This window comes from Drosophila subobscura, chromosome U, assembly GCF_008121235.1.
Source record: "Drosophila subobscura isolate 14011-0131.10 chromosome U, UCBerk_Dsub_1.0, whole genome shotgun sequence".
In the NCBI taxonomy this organism is placed as follows: Eukaryota; Metazoa; Arthropoda; class Insecta; order Diptera; family Drosophilidae; genus Drosophila; species Drosophila subobscura.
The window spans coordinates 10,367,483-10,387,126 of NC_048534.1; the positions used below are offsets into that span (position 1 = coordinate 10,367,483).

The window sequence follows — 19,644 nt, forward strand, 5'->3', positions numbered from 1 at the left end:
TTAGCTGTTGTTATCGCTGAAGCGAAGAGGAGATTAATTGAGTACAGTACCATTTTGATTCTGCTTTGTCAGTATGTTTATACACAAATATAATGAAAGCTCACTATCTGGTTTATTTATGTACCGTAGTATTCGTTGTGTTATCGTTACTTTTGTTTATGTCTGGTCAATCATTTTGCATAAATTATTTATTTTGGGAAAGAGTTCATACAGCCATACAACTTGGACATCTTTCAATGGAGACATGGTCTATTAAACATAAACATTTACACATACATACATATGTACATATATACATATCTGCGGAGTCACTTTGACAGAGCAGCTGGGAAGGCATGACCATAAATTGATTTAATACTTGTAGAAAATGTAGAACGAGAAGGGACGTGTGAGACGCTTCTTACGCGTCACTACGTTTATACCCGGTACTCAGTACTACTTCTGTACCTTAGCGGTTTTTATCAAATTTTACATTTTTTCTCTACATGTCTGTCATCTACATCTACAACACTTCTCACGCCAACACGTTTCTTTGGCTTTTGCTAAGGCACGGCAGAGGCAGAGGAACGGCAGAAGGCGCACAGAAGGATGCCCGAATGGTAAAGCTGAAAAAGCAATACAAATACATTTTAGATCTACAAAACTTTAGGAGAAAGCAACCCACATCTGTCTTCTTGGTGGGACTGTAATTAATCTTCCGAAGTTTCTCTCTCACTCTCCGCTTTAGGGTCATGTAGAAACCATTCTGATCGAGAGTAAACTTGTAGTTCCTCGGTTGAGTTGCCTCTCGCACTTCAAATTTGCTGAGCATGTGTCGGGCTCGGTCCTCAATGTGATGCGACTCGAAGGGCTCGGTGATGTCGGTGCCGCGGGTGCACTCGATCCAGTATGCCCCACCCGGATGCCGCTTGGCAAAGTCGCTCAAGTCGTACAGCTTATCGTTAATGCGCCAGAGACTTTCGGCCCCATCATCCAAATGTTTTCCCATCAGCCAGCTAAAGTGCATAAACCAAAGTTTCAGTTTTCTTTTCGTCTGCTAATAGAATTAAAAGTTGCAAACCTTTACTCCTCGAGTACCGGGTATAATAAAAATTGTCGACTACAAAACCAGATCTTTAAACTCTCTGAAACTGGACGTGAATTACTTATACTGCATTTAAAATTCTATGAAATCAAATGTACATCCCAATTCCCATACTAATAAAAGGCTCAAAGTTGAGTTCATTGCCGAAAGGAACATGAAATCCATTTCATAAGTTTGTAGTTCGATTGAAGTAGTTGAAGATAGAAAACTGTGCGTTGGGCACGTAGGTAGATAAGAGAATCGAATATCAGTCGAAGAGAGTCTATACTGAGTCATGTTACTGCTTATGTTCTCTGCGGTCTGGCACATAAAAAGCTTGTCGTGTGCCTCGTTGCCCACAGTATTCGATTAAACGTTGACCAAGTGACAAAATGTTAGCTGTACGCTCCGTATTTGTATTGCTAGTAACGCTGGCGGTGTCCGCTCGCGGAGCCAATATTTTGGGACTATTCAGCAGTCACAGTCCGTCGCATTTGATAGTGCACATGTCGGTGGCCAAGGCGCTAGCCGAGGCGGGTCACAATGTCACCGTGGTGGCCATGCAGCAGCCCAAAGTCATGCACAAGAATATCCACCTGATAGTGGTGCCGGTGAAGGAGGAGCAGGAGCGAGTACTGGAGGACCAGCTGGCCACAATGGCGGGCCAGAAGAACTCCGTGCTGAGCACTCTGAATCGCCTGATGAACGGCATGACTGTGATGATCGACGCGCAGGCAGATCTGCTCTCGGATCCTCGATTCCAGCGCATCTACGAAACGAAGTTCGACCTGATGATAATGGGATATTTCATCAACGATTTCCAGTTGGGTGTGGCTGCCAAGCTGAATGTGCCCGTCATCATTGACTGGATGAATGCGCCCATACCCATCATAGACGACTTCACTGGCAATCCCACAGAGGTGGCATATGTGCCCAACCATGGCCACATTTGCAACGCATCCCATGGGCCTGGTTAAGAGAGCCGAGAACCTGGCCAAGTATCTGTTCATCAGGTACATGGCCACTGTGCTGGATATCCGAGTGTCACGTCACTTTAGGGACAACTTTGGCGAGGAGAAGGGTCTTCGCAGCCTGAGCGAGATGAGGAAAAATATCTCCCTGGCGTTTGTCAATTGCCATCTGATCAGCGAGGGTCCCATCAGGCCCCTGGTGCCTGCCATCGTTGAAATTGGAGGCATTCAGGTTAAGGACACGCCGGATCCACTGCCCAAGGATATTCAACAGTTCCTGGATAAGTCTAAGGATGGAGCCATTCTCCTCTCTCTGGGCTCGAACGTAAAGAGCACGGCCGTGAAACCTGAAGTGGTGCAGGTGATCTACAAAGCCTTGTCGGGCATCAAACGTAATGTGATTTGGAAGTGGGAGGACCTGGAAAATACTCCCGGCAATGCCTCAAACATACTGTACAAGAAGTGGCTGCCACAGGACGATATCCTCGCACACCCCAACACGAAGCTTTTCATCACCCATGCCGGCAAGGGCGGCATCACCGAGGCGCAGTATCATGGTGTTCCCATGGTGGCCCTGCCCATCTTTGGCGATCAACTGGGCAATGCCGATCTGATGCAAAACTCCGGCTATGGTCTAGCCCTCGATCTGCAGAGCATCACTGAGGAAAGCCTCACGGCAGCCCTCAAGGAGGTTCTGGAGAATGATAAATACAGGAAGACCATCAGCTCGTTCACTTCGCTGTACCGGGACCGTCCAATGACCGCCAGACAAACGGTTGTCTACTGGACTGAGTACGTTCTCCGGCATAGAGGTGCGCCTCACCTGCAGAGCCCGTCCGTTCATATGAGCTTCGTGGAGCTCCATAATCTGGATCTGTATGCTCTGCTGATATCGGTTCTGGCCATCCTTGTTTTCCTGACTCAGTTGACGTTGCGTTTTGCCTGGAAGAAACTGATGGGCAAGTCGAAGAGTAACCCAAAGACTGCAAATAAACAGAAGAAGCACTGAATAAAAGTACTATAAATAATTAAGTAATGTAACAACAGAAAGACCTCATCTATAGCTTTATTTTTGTTTTCAAATAAAGTTTAAATGTTAAAATTATGCCTCTTGACTTTTTCTATTATTTTTGGACTTTGTTACATTCGATGGTTAGCTAATAATATTTGCTTTATCTATTGGGTCTATATTTATTTGGGACACATGTTTTTTTCAGTGGTGATTCAACTGCCAGGCAACAAACACTTGTTTCCGAGTCAGTGGTCATTGCTATTAGCTCATATCTGAATACCTGATAGGCATAATCTTGTTCTAAAATCACAACAGCAAGTAGATTATTTTTTTTGGAGCGTTTGTTGTCGGCAAACATTTGCCGTTTCATTGTTAAAAAGCATTTAAACATTGCTGCCTCGCCAGACAAGCGATCGGTTGCCGGTGGCCCTATCGTTGCTGATAAGTTTGATTGGTATTTTCCAGCCAGACTGGAATTTTTATAAACAACTCAATTGGTTGCCCAGTCATTGCGGCGCAGCGAAAAACGTTTTCCAGTCATATCAATGGCAAATATTTTAACTGTCTTCCAGTTTTCTTCGAGAGGAAATCTATAAAAACTCGTACGCTGGAGAGTACGAGCTCTCAGTCAAGAGTGTAGCGGGAATGAGCAGGAGTCTGCTTACGTAAAATGGGAAAATATCTTCCGATTTGTTTGCTAGTGGTTCTTCTGCTGGGCATAGAAACCTCCACCATTGAGGGTGCCAATATCCTAGGAGTATTCAGCAGTTACAGTCCCTCCCATGTGATCGTGCACTTGGCTGTGGTGAAGACTCTGGCAGATCGGGGTCACAACGTCACTGTGTTGACCCAGATGGCGCCCAAGTTTGAGCCACACGAAAACGTCACGGTGATTGTGGCAGCACCCTCGCCCGAACAGCAGAGCATCACCAAGGAATATATGGCACGAGTGTCCAGCGAGAAGGAATCTATGTGGAGCTTTATGACTAATTTATTTCTGCGGCCCAGTCCCGTGCTGAATGGACAATACGAGTGGACGCTGCATCCCAAAATAAAGGCCATCTACGAGAATCCCCAGACCAAGTACGATCTGGTGATTTTGGGTCTGATGCTCAACGATTTCCAACTGGGCTTTGCGGCTAAACTTCGCTGTCCGGTGATCATGACGTGGGTGGGAGTGCCCATGCCTTCGATGGATTCGCAGGTGGCAAATATTGATGATCCGTCATTTGTGCCCAGTCTGAATGTGGCCCTCGAACCAGGGAAACTCTCCATGGGCTTTCGCTTGCGTTGCGTCAACTTCATCACACACTCTTTCCTGAGTACTATAAATGTTTTAATGAGCCACAAGATGCAGGAGTTTTACAAGTGAGTATGGAAATGGGTAATCCCAGCATCCAATCATGAATTTTCTTGTCTTTTGCCAGCCAAGCTTTTGGCAAGGATTCAGGTCCGGACTTTCCTTCATACTACGACATGAAGCGACGCATTTCCTTGCTGTTCTACAATTATCATGCACCCAGCGAGGGTCCCATTCGGCCCACAGTCCCGCAATCCATTGAAATTGGAGGGATACAGGTGAAGGAGAAGCCTGATCCTCTACCTAAGGACTTGGCTGAGTTTCTCGACAACGCCACAGACGGAGCCATCTTCTTTAGTCTTGGCACCAATGTCAAATTCACTGGCATTCGTCCTCAGAGCGTAGAGTTTTTGTACAAGGCGCTTTCCAAGCTGCCTCAGCGTGTGGTATGGAAGTGGGATGACATGGAGAATACACCAGGAAATGCTTCAAATATTTACTTTGGTAATTGGCTACCCCAAGACGACATCTTGGCGCATCCAAAGACGCGACTCTTCATCACCCATGCGGGAAAGGGTGGGATTGCCGAGGCCCAGTACCATGGAGTACCCATGTTGGCTTTTCCAATATTCGCCGATCAGCCGGGAAATGCAGAAATGATGGTGAAATCGGGTTTTGGACTCCATCTCGATATCCTTACTCTCACAGAAGAGATTTTGGAGAAGACCATTCGGGAGCTCTTGCTGAATCCATCGTACCGGGAGAGTGTGGGCAGATTCTCAGCATTGTATCGCGATCGTCCGCTGACTGCTCGCCAATCGGTGGTCTACTGGACTGAGTATGTACTCCGTCACCAGGGCGCCTATCACCTGCAGAGTCCGCTGCTCCACATGAACTTCGTCGCACGCCACAATCTGGATGTCTACGGAATAGTTTTGGTATTTGCTTTGGTGTCTCTGCTGATACTACGCATGTTATTCCGATTTGTATTTCGCAAAGTTTTAAGAGTTCTGCGTGGCCACTCTTATCGGACAAAAGCCTCAAAAAACAAACTTAAAGATAAGATATTATAATCAACCTCTCTCTGGTGCAATTCTAGTTCAAAAGGTGAAAGAGTTATTGCATAAAATGAGTCAGTAATTACTAGAGCTAAGTAATACATATCATTTATAATGAAATAATATTAATTGACAAACGTAACCTGAGTACACATGTGCCAAGTTCAGCGGCCAACGAATTTAGTCATCAAATCACAGTATTTTTATCATATTCGTAGAATAATAATTTCAACAGGAGAGTGCTCAAATAAAGTGCCTAAAAAAACATTGGATAATGATTAATTAGAGAGTCGACTATGGCAATTCCCTGCCAAATCGTTTACTTAATTTTACTAGATTTTTGTACTACTATGAAAGAATTTGACTGGACGTTTAAAATTGTAAATGGAAAATTCTTTTATCACTCGAACTTATGTATAACTTCCAATGACCGATCGTTTATTTGAGGGGCTCGACGTGTGTATGTTTATGTGAGCATAGTTTAAGACAAATATATTTAAAATATAAAAACAGGTTAGCGAACATAATTTAGAGACAAAACCTACGCGATTGTGGCTCAAAATTTACATAATTACATACATACATACATATGTACATACATATGTATGTATTGTGTGTATGTTATAGGAACACAAACAGTTTCATCCAAGCGCAGCCATTTGCTGATTGTTTGGAATACCCGACGAAAGTGTGCATGTCAGAACACGCTTCTCCATTAAAAACGCTTAGAGAGCGAGAGCGAGAGAGAGCAAGAGTGCATAAAGATCAGCGTAGATCAAAAGAGCGCGAGTGTGTGTGATGCACCATCAACAATAACAAAGCAAGGGCTCAATGAGAGCGGCAAAAGCTTTGCTGGAAAGCATGACTGGACAGAAAGCATTCACCATTTAAGTATTCTGTTTGTGCTGAGAGGCAGCGAGAGCGCCACCGTGCAATCAAGGAGCCTTCGAGTTAATTGCTTACACTTACGATTGCTTGCAAAGTACAGTGCGTTACACAACTGTATTTCAAATAGCTAACAAAACTTATCTGTGTTTCTGGTGATAGTGTTTTATCCTTGCAGAGGGTATTACCTAAATTTACCTATAATTACAGCTTTGAAACCAGCAGTCATGCTGATACCCATGCGAATCGCTTATCATTAAGCGTTATCGTTAACATATTATTATCAACTGATAAAGTTTATACATACATACATATGTATGTACACTGTACACCCAAGGTGCCAGCCGCTGCTGACCTGCATTATAGCATTTACAGTTATGTCACACGGCGTACACGAACTTCCCCTCCAAGCTTAACAGGTTGCCTCCCACTCTCTCTCTCCCTATTTATTTTTAGAAATGTCGCTCTCCCTAGCGATCGGCTCTCTTTCGCTCCCACTCAGATCGTTTGCGATCGCAGCGGTTCGATTCGGATTCGGATTCAAATTCTCAGTGAGTCGCAGCACAACGCGTGCCCGAACGCGTATTGTTTTCCAAATTTGTTGTCTAGTATTTAATAGTGTTTTGTTGCTGTGTGTCTGTCTCTGTATATAGCCAAGAGGTATTTAGAATATCTATAATTGTTTTTTTTTGTTAAAGTCATCAGTTGAGTGCCAATTTACTGAAACACTAGTTAACCTCTAAATTGACATTGCTTGTAAGAATATTTGCTCTTTAACCCAACGGCACGTGCCGTTCTGTGATGAATGTATAATATTGAGCAGTTTCTTAACCTCTTTGGTATTTCAAAACATTTGTTATTATTGCAAAAATCTTTTTTGAGTGATGGTTTTTTTTGCGTTTTTGTGACGAAATTGTTATTTAGTCAGAGTGGCCGACTGACCTCAAATAGTCGGCAAAACTTCTTCAGTAGTAATCAAGGAAGTACTTTACTTCTGTTTGAAACATTTGTTGCCAACTTATCAATACACCAGCATTTTTTTCAGATTAAACGACTAAAAAAATCTTATCAGTGTGTTATCGCCTCTGCCGACAAACTATAAGATACGAGCCAGAGTATAGCAACCGATCAGTATAGACGCGGACATCAGCGAACCATGAGTGGAAATCGAAACACCTTGTTGGGGTGCAGCTTGGGCGGCCTGCTGCTCGCCCTGCTGGCCCTGCACTCCCTGCCCCAGAGCAGCGAGGGATCCAATATTCTGGGCGTGTTCACCAGTCACAGCCCATCGCATTTCATAGTGCACATGTCCATCATGAAGTCGCTTGCCGAGAAGGGACACAATGTGACAGTGGTGTCATCGGTGCCGCCGAAGGTGACCCACAAGAGCATCAAGCACATTGTCATTCCATTGAGTGACGAGGATGAGAAGACGATCCACGGTGGCATGGTGGATATGGTCAAGCAGAAGCCCTCCATTTGGACTACCATGAAATCGGTTCTCAGTTCGCTTTCCCTGCTAATAAACACACAAGTGGATACCCTGGAGGACAAGCGTTTCACGGATCTCTACAACAACAAGGACAACAAGTTTGATGTGCTCTTTGTGGGCTTCTTCTTCAATACGTATCAGGTGGGGCTGGGTGCCAAGTTTAATTGTCCATTGATTATTTCGTGGATGGCACCGCCCTTGAGTATGGTCAATGAACTGATTGGAAATCCGGAGCTGTCAAGTGTCCCCCAAATGCAAATATCCGTTGCAGCAGGCAAGCCCATGAACTTCCAGCAGCGTGTGGCGAATTTCTTCAGCACTGCCGGTTTCGGAGTGCTAGGAAAAATTCTTGACTTCAGATACAAGGGATTCTATAAGTGAGTTTTAATGTCAAAGCCGTATTTTTCCATTCACTCATATCAGTTTAACTTTATCATATTGCCACCCAAAGCGAAAATCATTTAAAAATAATCGAACCAGAACAACCGAACATGTGTTCCGTTTCATAGTGCATAAAGAGAGCTTATCTATAATCATTTATTAATTTGAAACTCTTTCTTTTCTTTTCTGCTGCTACAGACGCCTTTGGGGCGATGACAAGAACATGCCCAGCCTCGAGACAGCCATGAAGAACGTCTCTCTGGTCTTCTGCAACAGTCATGGCATCAGCGAGGGTCCCGTCCGTCCGAATGTGCCCGCCGTTATCGAAATCGGTGGCATTCAAGTCAAGAGCAAGCCGGATCCTTTGCCAGAGGATATCAAGGAGTTCATGGATAATGCCAAAAATGGAGCCATTCTGTTCAGTCTTGGCTCGAATCTCAAGGGCGAGTATTTCCAGCCTGAAGTGGTGTCGACCATCTACAAGACTCTGTCCAGTCTGAAGCAGCATGTGATCTGGAAGTGGGAGGATCCCAAGAACACACCCGGCAAGTCTGCCAACATACTGTACAAGAAGTGGCTGCCCCAGGATGATATCCTGGCCCATCCCAAGCTCAAGCTCTTCATCACGCATGCGGGCAAGGGTGGCATGGCCGAGGCCCAGTACCATGGAGTGCCAATGCTGGCCCTGCCCGTCTTTGCCGATCAGCCGGGAAATGCAGACAAGATAGTGGAGAACGGCTATGGACTGCGCTTGGAGCTCACCTCCCTGGATGTGAAGGAGTTCAAGGAGGCCATCAATGATATTGTCAACAACCCAAAGTATGCCCAAAAGGTGAAGACATTCTCCAAATTGTATCGCGATCGTCCGCAGACACCCCAGGAATCGGTTGTCTACTGGACAGAGTATGTGATCCGTCACCATGGCGCTCCTCACATGCAGAGTCCTCTGGTCCATATGGGCATTATCGCTAGCAAAAATCTGGATATTTATGCCCTCGTGGCATTGGCACTATATCTGATCTTCCTCATCAACAAAGTTGTGTGGAAGTTTTTGTGGAGAAAATGTACCGGAAAATCGAAGAAAGCGCCACAGAACAAGAAGGTTAAAAAGCAATAACTTAACACTGATAGAATGCTAAGAATTTTATTTTATATCGATTTAAAAACTTATTTAAAAGCGAAAAACGACAAATAAAATGTAAAAATGAATAAACAAAAAAAAAAAAAAAAATACAATAAAAACTCAAGAGTCTTATATATAATTTGTTCGGACAATAAAGAAGAATAAGAACTGAAAGAATGACAAAGTTTTTCGAGCTTTTCCATTACGAAATAAAAAGAGAACAAATAATACCTAAAAAATACCCTCGACGGACCGCACTTTATCAAGAATTTACCTGCAGAAAAGATTGGTGTTAAAGTTTAAGTTACCCCATACAAAATGTATGTGAATGAATGAATGAAATGTAAAAGTGTAAGCGTAAGTATTCGCATTTACCTTATCATTTTGTTACCAGTGTCCCGTCACGTCTCCGGCTATCAGTTCAAGTGCTGTGACACTATTAATGCTAAAGCGACGCACAGCCAGTCAGATTATCTTAATTGGATTTGAAATGTGTAACATTATATCTGCTGCCACAAGCTCAAACTAACGCAAATTTAAAACGCTCCCGTTCACACTGCATTGCATGAGATTCTCGCGAGGCTATCTCTGTGTGTGTAGTGTCATACGGCCATACAAATTTGAACTAGTTGCAAAAGCTTTCTCTGAACTCCGACAGAGGGCGCCAGTGCAGAGTGTATTTATCATTTCATGTACGAGTCGTGTAACGGCTCTTACTGAGAATACAATTTATTTATTTATTTACTGCTTCGCTGCTGTCCCGATTGGCCTCAATCTCTGTGGCATTTTTCAAATCGTTCTCCAGCTGAAATTTGGTATAAACTTCCGAGCTCCGACCCACACCCAGCTGAGCGTGTATGCTGTCCATTAGGTTGGCCAGAAGTCGACTCTCATTGTGGTTGAACAGTTCGCTTTGGGTGCTGCCATTCAGGATGCAGTTTCGCACCTCCTCCGCCTCGTAGCACATGCCCAAGCGGTTGTGATAGTGGGTGGTGACCTCCCCAGCGCCAGGCAGTGGGAACTCGTAGTCCGTGTCCTCGGTAACGAGCCGCGTTGGACACCAATAGTTGGTCATCTGAGGAAGGAAAGAGTTCTATAAACAAATTTCAAGGAAATGTCTGTGCACACACCTTGATGCAGCCTTGCTTGCCCTGGATAATGGCCTTGTTGCTCAGCTTCTCCTCGGCACTCACCTCGATGCTGGCCCAGCGATTTTGGCTAAAAGCCAGCTCGATATTGGCCACCACATCGATACCCTCCTCGTTGAGCTTCCCCGTGGCCCGCACCTTCTCTGGCACTTCCCGGTACACCCACAGCGCCAGCTGCAGCCCATACACACCGAAATCGCTCGTCACACCCCCGTAGAGGGCCAACTTGCTCTGCGACACGGGCAGACCGAGGCTGCAGTGAACATTCTGGATGTCGCCCAAACGATTGCGCATAATCTGGTGGCGCAGAAAGTGATAGGCGGGCACACAGCGTGGCCACATGCCCTCCATGAGGAAGAGACCGCGTGCCTGGGCTTTCTGCAGCAGATTCTCTGCCTTCGATTCGCTCATGCAAATTGGTTTCTCGCACAGCACGTGCTTGTCGTGGTTTAGCATCAGGTGGCAGAGTTCACAGTGCAGCGGATTCAGCGGCGATATGTACACAACATCTGACTCAAAGGAAGTAGAATTTTTATACACACAGAAAATGTACTACAGATACTCACCCACACTGGGACACTTGGCTAGATCCTCAAAGCTGGTGTACACATTCCCCACTTGATATTTGTCCGCAAATGCTAGGGCATGTGAACGATAGGCTGCCGCACACGAGACAATCTCGTGGCGATGCGGCGGCAGGACACTCAAAGCGGCAGCAAAGTCATCTGCCATGAGGCTGACCGGCGCTATTCCCCACCTCAGAGTTCGGACCTCGTCCGGCTGCGATTTGTAATCTTCCAAGTGGTTTTTGGAGTTGTCACTGGAGTTGCCTTTGTTGCCTGTGTTGCCAGCACTTCGATCATTGCCGCCGCCGAATCGATTGATGTGCAACAGTCGTGGGCGTGGCCTGCACATGATGATGTGGTGGCTGCCTTCTCCTCCTCGGCAGTGCCGGCTTTCCGAGGCGTGTTGTCTGGACGAGCGCTGGACGGTGGAGAGTAGATCTGTGGGGGGAGAGGAGACGGGCAGTCCGGGCAGAGATTAGTCACCTTATAGAGTGAAAACTACGACGAGTCGGAGTTGAGTTCGGTTGCGACTTTGTTGTTTGTCGCGTAAAACGCATTTCATTCATACAATCGAACGTTTTTCCACGAACTGGCGAAATTGCGGGTGTTTGTTTGGGTCTCGGCAACCGGTCCCCGGTGTTGTTGCTGCCTGGGTTGGGATTCGATGGGACCATCTACGTCGAAACCAAGACGACTGGTGCATTATGTGGCGCTGTTTAGTGCGTCAGTTCCTCCATAATTAGTCATATTTGTTTAGCATCAAAAACTTGCGATAACTCGCAGCGAAGCGCAACGGATCGGATGGCATCGCATCGCATCGGATCGGATCGGAGATCGGGTCTGGTTTTTTGTTGGTGTTGCTTTTGGCCTGGTCCTGGCCAAGTTAGGCGCTACCTGGGCCTCGCACTTTGCGCCGCGTTCTGTCCGCATTCGAATTTCACTTTCTTTTTTAGAAACTAAGCATCGGACTGTTTGTATATTTATCACTGTACGAGCACTCGCACTGTAGGTGTCATGAGGGGTAGCTTAGCTTTGATGTGGTGATGGGCCTTGTCTTGGTGCTTTGTCAATGTGAGAAACAGTCAAGTGAGTTGTGGGGTATTCAATTGCAAGAGGGATTCAAATGTTACCTTTTATTGATTACCAAAACAAAGTAAATGTAGCCAACAACTTACAGACCTTCTGCTTTTTGTACTACTCAATTTATGTTCTCTCTCACTTATCTCCCTACCTATTTCAAAATAATTAAATGTGAATCTCTTCATCTGTCTCTCTTCCTTTCACGTTTCTCTCTCTCACCTTTCTCCCTTTTAAGACCCTCAAAACTATTCACATAAATCCAATAGAAAGAGCATCACACATTCAGCATTTCTTCTTATAGTAGCAGCCACCTTTCGCAGCTTATTTCACTTTTCAATAATTCGAGTGCGTGCAACAATGTCCACGGGTACGTACGTACGTCGAAGTGGACTGTTGGCAGCGCAGCGTAGAGCCCAACACCAAAAACCCAACACATACACATGAAAATTTGTTTATCTAATTAGCGATGCACCGGGGCGACAGCAAAGACAGCCGCCACAGTGCTTTTCACCTGATTTGGCATGCATGGCAGGTGCTTTGGCCAGTGGCAAGTCGATGGCCGTAGAAATTGCCCTAACCCAAATGCAAAATAATAAAAATATGTGTGAGACCCGGTCGTCATTCGAATGGGTTTGAGTGCCGTATTTATGGTTAGCCAATGAACGAAAGTGTTCTTTGGGTGTGTGCAGACGCACCAAAACAACTCAACACAAAGACAGGTAGGAATGCCAAAGACACACCCATTACTCAGATTTAGTTTTGAAGATGTGCTTGCAAGTAGAAAGTTATCTAATTGGCATGCAGCTAGGGAGCGGAATCAATCAAGACAATGAGAACAAAGTTGGATGAGAAATGGCAATGCAGAAGGCGTTTTATCTGCTACCTTAGCTATTCAATGATGATATTTACTTGGATCTTTATATGATTAAAATGGTAAATAAAATATTTTAAGGTCTGTAATGCTTGTTTGCTCACAGGATGTACGGATATCATCGTGCGCGTTACATAAATCTCCACAAATACAACATACCCCGAACGGTCGTCGGTCGCCTGGAATTATCTTGGCTATACGAAAAACTCTCGCCAGTTGCCGGAAGTGGCTCCATGTATGGGGGACCAAGTGCGAGTGTGTGCGTGTGGGTGAAATTATGCACCAGTGAAAGGTTGCCTAATTTCTGTCATTAAACGACACGAGCACGAGCTGAGCTGGAAATCCAACTGGAGTTGGGAGTTGTAGCTAGAGCAGGAGTAGCTGTAGGAGCTGTATAAGCTGTAGTAGGCCAGGCCACAGATGACAGCCGGAGCACACAAATTTGCCATGCGTGCGGCTTTTGATGACTCTTTCCACAGAGAGCGACGACATGGCCGGAGACAACATGTTCATTAAAGCCAGAGCGAGCGGCTTTGGCAGCGTACGAGTGGCATCCCCTTCGTGCACCGACAAAGCAAATAAATACTAAAATTTGCATGCCTGCAACATAAATCGTCGCAAAATATTAAACAAGTCAGCAGCAACAGTTGAAATCAATAAATTTATTGATACAATTTACACGGCTGAGTGGGCCTCAGCCACAGTCTCAGCACCAGCAACGGCAACGGCAACAGCAACAATGTTTGCTTAGTGGCAAGTTGCAGGCTTCGAGCTAGTTGGCAACATGCAACACTGCCTCATGCAACACATGCGCTAATTAAGGGGGGCGCACAAACCACTGGCGGGGGTGCCTCAGACACTCGGCGATGGCCTTGCAAAGCAGAAACAAGTTAATGCGGCTAACCAAGTGACCAACTCTGACTGAGGAAATTCGTTTGAATTCGCTTTGCCAATGGAGGGGAATGAAAATGATTTGCCAAGGCTCCATCCTTAATTTGTCTTTGAATACACTGAGCAGAAAATTGAAATTAATAATTGGGGGACTTCAAATTTAGACCAAATCTTTTGCTGTATTTTTCTAAAGCTCGAGAGGTTGATTGGTAATTATGATAAAATATAAAACGTATTTTAAATCAATCTATTCATTCCCCTCAAGGCTCTTAACTGCTCAAAAGAATACTAAAACATAAATTTGCTTAATGTTGAAAAAGAAAGTGGATTGAATTCGAGCACTTGTTATTCAGCACCCATTGATATGAGCATACATTATGGGTATGTAAAAGCCATTCTAGGTTGTGAAAGTCATGTGTCAAGTTCGTTGCCAAAGTCTTTTGATTTGCAATTTTGTCTGCCGTTTCGTTTATGTTGCGCCTTAATTGACACCTTCATTTTCGTGCAGAAATATGCAGAAAACAATGGAAGGCTTTGAGGCCTAGCAACAACAAAAGGCAACACGTCAGGTGCTGGTGTTTCGCGTTTCCCCCTGACTTCACCGTCCTCTCTCACAGCCATCAAATACGCACACGCCCATGGGGCGGAAGAGACAGCAACAGCCAACAGCCAACAGCGAACAGCGGCAACGTCAACAATTGACAGTCAGTCATGTCATGACTATTGCCAATTGTTTCTGTCTGCCGTTGCCTGTGGCCCGAAGCTCTTAACATATTTTACGATTTGTGGCCCCAGGTAGAAATTTATTTGGCCACAAATTTCGGCTGTTTTTTTATGCAACCGACACACACAAAAAATCGAAAAGCGAAAGTCCAGAAAAACAGAACCAACATTCTTGGGAAACAATGTGCCAGACTTGAAAGCGAAACAGCTGCAGCAACAACAGCAGTGTTGCAGATACATGTGTCTTCAATGCACTGGGCTGCACTCCAAACATGTTGCGGGAAAAGGTGTGAAATACTTTAAGGAAGGTTTAAGGTTCCTGTTTGTTGCTGCTGTTGCTCATTTGCAGTTCATTAACATTGACATTTTAATTCAATTAATTAACGTCTACATTTGTATGTACACATATTCTGAGTACTCATATTTTAGCTCGTGGAAAATGGTCTAAAATATGTGCATTTGCTTAGGAAATTTGTGAAGCGAATCAACGTAATTTGCACAATATTTTCGACTAAAATTTACCATAAAATATCAATAAATATGATTGGAAGACTTGCAAGAATATGTACAACAAAAAGCATTGACAGGGACATCAACAACAACAACAACAACTGCAGCAACAGCAGCAAAAACCAAAAACAACAACAGCAACAAAGACTCTTCAACAAAAGCTACTTCAACAGCTACAACAAAACACCAAACAGGCAACAAAACACAAAACAACAAAAACAAAAAAAAAGCGAAAAGAAGACAACTTTGGTGACGCGTCGCGACGTCAGCGTCGACAGAGACGGAGAGAGAGACAGCAACAAGTGCAACAACAGTGCAGACTTGTCTGGTGGTTCGGCTGGCAGTCGCTGCCACTGCCAGCGTCGCTGCCTCTTTTAACAGTTTCGAATTTGAGTTTTGGCCAAGACAACGCGAAATCAGTTAACAAACGGACGCGATTTGAAACGGATGCACTGGCACCAGACACCAGCGAGACCGACCAGAAAACCTGAAGATCCTCCATAAAAGTCCCCGTCAGAGACGAACGCCGAACACACAAAAGTCAAAGTCGTAGTCGAAGTCGTAGCCGAAGCAGAAGCCGAAGCCGTGCGAATGTCTGTCGTCGGTTCAGGTGTACGAATAAGAAGCTCCCAGAGCCACCTTGGCCGCCGCTACGAGTATCTTCATCGGTCGCGTTGGTCGTTTAAAAGTGAAATTTACTGAATGAAATGAAATGTTTTCTTGAAAGCCCCGTCCTCAGTGCCCGAGTCCGAGTCCGAGCCCGGCCAATCGTGTTTGTGTGTTTGATTATTGATTTGTGACAATTGTCAGCCAGGAAATGGCTGCAAATTAATCAAATAAAACCATTCACAAGAAGGATTATAAAACGAATACAAAAACGAATATACAATTTGAGAATCATCGCACCAGAGCGAACTGCATTGAATGGTAAGTGCTTTGGCAGAAACCAGATGATGTAAGATCCTGCTTAGATTGTGTAAGCCAGTGAAAGTGAGTGAAAGAATCAGTGGTTGAAGTGAATGTGGTTCTCGAGAGGTTGGAAAGTGATTGATGGATGGGATGCTTAAAGATGATTGTTGACAGAAGGAATTCGTTTATGGAGTGCAAGTTTGGATGGCTGTTGGGGATCTTTTGTTGCTTTAACAGTCTGTGGAGTGACCTGTGATATGACAAATATTTATTGAAAATTAAGCGAGGATTGTTCTGCATCCTTCTTGATCACTTCACATCCCGCACAATCAAAACACTTTGGATGTCCGCTCCCCACATTATCTAGAGTCTAACTAACATGTTGAAGAGTGATTTAAGATCCTGTTCGATCATTTAAGACCATGTTTGATCACTTATGATTGTGTTGAGACATATTGAAGATCAGTAAAAATCATGTCTGGTCACGTAAAGTCATGATCGGTTTGCACATTTGAATGGTCACTGAAGATTGCTTAACAACATGTTAAGTGCTCATGTATGACCACTAAAGTTGATGTACGATCAGTAAAGATCGTGTTAAATCGGATATGTACGAGCAATTAAGAGCAAATACCAGATCCCTCAATAAACATTAGTTCAAGATTGATGATTCAACCTCAGCATAGCGATCTTTATATGTTTCATCTATCACGGAAAGTCGTATCCATTTCAGCCTTGGCCATCGAGAACTGCACGCTGCGGTCGGTCACGACTCATTTTCGACCATTACCATGAGCTGGTTGGCCATTTTTCACGCATTTTCCATCAATCAACTCTCGGAACTCTCGGTTTTCAATTGTCCAGCGGGTAATCCGTGAGTGCGGATGTTTCACATAAATTCCCCTCTTTCTTTGCCAGCGAAATCGAATCTTTCCTTCTCACTTTACGATCTTTGTGCAAAGAATTAAGACACTGCATAAAGTTAAGCCGGCGCTTGGTGGCGACAAAACAAACGAACATCACGCATACGCCATGTGTGTTGGCAATAGAGAGGGTGATGGAGAGGGAGAGGGAGATGGCAATGAAGCGAAAGGGAGACCCAACAGCTACTTGATTTTCCAGGCACTCCTGCTGCTCGGCACATTTATCTTTCACTTAAAGTGAAGATGACATTCTTTAAATGAAATTAACTGCCGGCAACAAAAAGCCAGCAACTGCCAGGCCGCTGCTGATGCTTGATGCTTGCTGCTGCTGCTGATGCTGATGCGATGCTGCTTGATGCTGCTTCTGTTGCAGCTGCTTTGGCTGCAATTAGTATTTGTCTTTGGCTAATACGCTGCCATGTTGGTATGCATCTCAGTGCGCCAGTTTCTTGCAGTTGTTGCTGCTGTTGCTGCTGCTGCTGCTCCTCATGCCGTTTTTTTCTTGACCAGTTGTCGCCGTTGTTGGTTTTAATACACTTGAAGAGGGTATTGGGCTTTTGAGCAGGGGTTTAGCAATCGAAAGAGGAAATGTATATATATTCTTTCTCAGCAAAAGGAGAGAGCTGAAGAAGTGCGATAAATTTTGTACTTAACCTAAAGTAATAGCTGCCACAGGCTGTCATTTTATATTCAAACAATTCCACCAAAGTCTAATCGAATCTCATATATTTTATAGCAAGAGTATCTAAATCGTCGGCCCTTGGTTGCACCTTCATTTCAGCTTTTTGTTGTTTTTTACTTAACGCATAAAAAGTGTCGCGCACTTGAATGAATCTCTGGCTTCAGCTTCGGCTCTCTGGCTCTAACTCCGACTTGGTCTTTGCTTCGGTTGTTTGTCTATTTATTGGTCTGTTTGTTTGCTCATCGGCTTTTTGTGGCTGCTTTTTTTACACTCAATGGCCTAAGCCGGCCACTTAACAGCTGTCGCTTTGAGTGCATCTCTCACTCCATCTTTATCGCTCGCCGTCCCTGTCTCCGTTGAGCCTTTTGGGTCTGCTTGCTGTGGGCAGCCCGAGCACCCGTGCACCCGAACAGGCAGCCAGCTTTTGAGTGACTGAGTGGTGGCTTTTAAGAGACATCAATTGAAAGTGCTTGGAATGCATTTATGATAGCGGGGAATAAAGTTGATGTCTTCGCATACTTTGTGCGATGTGTGGGATGCGTTTGATTGGCTGCAATCAGAGTGGAGTCCGGAGACCCATGAAAGTTGATTTAACTTTGGGTGGCTTTAATTCACCAAATACACTCAGATAAACTGTCTTTGGACATGCGTTAGAGTTGTAAGTCCTTCAACTTGTGAAAGGATTAATTGAGATAGTTTGGAGCATAAGTGATTGGACTCCATTTACGACTGGAAATGCATTCGCTTCAGTTTTAAAGTACTCTTCAGTATTGCCTCCATGGATTATCTCTTCATCACGCTCTTCCACTCTTTTGTTTACCATTTCAATTATTCTCTTCATTCACTACATTCAAGGGCAGCAATTGACGACCACAAAAGCAGCTTTAAGCACTCGCTTTTACTTAAGATTGTATCGGATCGTCACATAATACCCTATCATAACACTCACTTGGCTGCCAACACATTTCACTTGTCATGTAAACACATTCATGTGAAATAACACAGAAATTATGCGTAATTAAATGCATTACAAAGTGACTCTGGCTTATGCAAATGGCTTGTAACACAATGAGAAAAATTAAATGTCTTCCACGTGAATGTGAGGCCTAAATTAATGTCGGATGAAACACGTTTTGGGGTCTTAAGTGTGAACTCCCTTTAAGATTGGTTGTTCGCAGCTTTGGCATGCGAAAATTTGACTGAGAATTCTATTACTTTACAGCTGTTCAAAGTTTATTGGCTACTATGGAAACTCAGGATTTGATCTTTCAGATTCCGAATTAAAATGCCTCATACACACAATATTTCTTAAATAAAATCAACAAAAAGGTTCTGCCGTCATTCAAGAATTGTTTGTCGAAGGTTTTTCCAAACTACGCGTAAACTTTACGTTTATTTGATCAGTGAAACATCCACACAGTGGTTCAGCAGCTGTTCTGGCTTATAGTTCTTCTGGCAAGAAAGGTATAAAAGAGCTCTGGAGGCAGTGAAAGTTATCACAGTTTCAGTTTGAACTTCCAACCAACATGCGTTTCCACATCTTGATTCTGCTCTTTGCCCTGTTTGCTATGGTGGCTGCTCAAGGAAGACCACAGAGAGGTCCACAACAGGGAGGATCTCAGGGTCGCCCACAATTTGGTCGTCCTTCAAATGGCACTCTGCCCTGCAATGGCACAGCCACAACCACTACTGAAGCCAGCAGCACCACTGAGGCTGCCTCATCCTAGGATGTGCATAAACCATAACGAAATCCCAATCTGATATTAATAAAAGTTTCCCCGCAAGAATTGAATGTTTCTCACATTTTGCCCGATACAATTCATACAAGACATTTGCAAGAAGCAATTTTTGCCTAGGAGAAGAGCAGCAAATTGTCTGGTTTTAGCTCGAACTCTTTCATTCGGTTGCGCTATTGAGTCTGAGTATTATTATACCCTCTGCAAAGGGTAGTCAAATGTATGCCTATTGCATAAGGCTGCCACTGTAATCATTTCGGGTAATAGTTGCTCCCAATACTTGGAATTTGTTTCTTCGAAAAGTAAGCAAAGCAAATGAT

General features: G+C 44.4%; 5 protein-coding genes across 6 annotated transcripts in view; 3 read left to right on the forward strand and 2 right to left on the reverse strand.

Annotated features, from left to right (window-relative positions):
• LOC117901177 (cytochrome b5-related protein-like) lies at positions 1-17,417 on the reverse strand. The gene is made up of 5 exons (XM_034811829.1): positions 17,414-17,417; positions 5,425-5,428; positions 665-995; positions 583-605; positions 1-16 (listed from the first exon to the last, which is right to left on the reverse strand). The coding sequence occupies exons 3-5, from the start codon at positions 986-988 to the stop codon at positions 1-3; spliced, it is 363 nt and encodes a 120-aa protein (XP_034667720.1). The 5' UTR covers positions 989-995; positions 5,425-5,428; positions 17,414-17,417.
• Positions 1,429-3,092, forward strand: LOC117902583 (UDP-glucuronosyltransferase 1-1). Its single transcript, XM_034814081.1, is given in 2 exon segments — positions 1,429-2,004; positions 2,006-3,092. Coding segments are annotated over 2 exon segments (1,587 nt in total). The 5' UTR covers positions 1,429-1,455; the 3' UTR covers positions 3,044-3,092.
• Positions 3,692-5,819, forward strand: LOC117902581 (UDP-glucuronosyltransferase 2A1). Its single transcript, XM_034814078.1, has 2 exons — positions 3,692-4,414; positions 4,474-5,819. Exons 1-2 carry the CDS (start codon positions 3,717-3,719, stop codon positions 5,417-5,419), a joined length of 1,644 nt encoding a protein of 547 aa, XP_034669969.1. The 5' UTR covers positions 3,692-3,716; the 3' UTR covers positions 5,420-5,819.
• On the forward strand, positions 6,828-9,405 carry LOC117902582 (UDP-glucuronosyltransferase 2B20). Of its 2 annotated transcripts, XM_034814079.1 has the most exons (3): positions 6,828-6,949; positions 7,335-8,158; positions 8,361-9,279. In XM_034814079.1, the coding sequence occupies exons 2-3, from the start codon at positions 7,446-7,448 to the stop codon at positions 9,277-9,279; spliced, it is 1,632 nt and encodes a 543-aa protein (XP_034669970.1). In that variant the 5' UTR covers positions 6,828-6,949; positions 7,335-7,445. The 2 variants fall into 2 exon arrangements, with proteins under 2 accessions (XP_034669970.1, XP_034669971.1); XM_034814080.1 differs by lacking the exon at positions 6,828-6,949 and having other exon boundaries at positions 7,446-8,158; positions 8,361-9,405.
• The window catches only part of LOC117902584 (trans-1,2-dihydrobenzene-1,2-diol dehydrogenase), a 21,784-nt gene continuing 12,143 nt past the window's right edge, over positions 10,004-19,644 (reverse strand). Inside the window, exons 2-4 of the mRNA XM_034814082.1 lie at positions 11,000-11,437; positions 10,416-10,942; positions 10,004-10,360 (exon numbers count right to left, since the gene is read on the reverse strand). Of these exons, the coding sequence (XP_034669973.1) occupies positions 10,019-10,360; positions 10,416-10,942; positions 11,000-11,437 (1,307 nt within the window). The 3' untranslated portion in view covers positions 10,004-10,018. The remainder of the gene's footprint in view (positions 10,361-10,415; positions 10,943-10,999; positions 11,438-19,644) is intronic.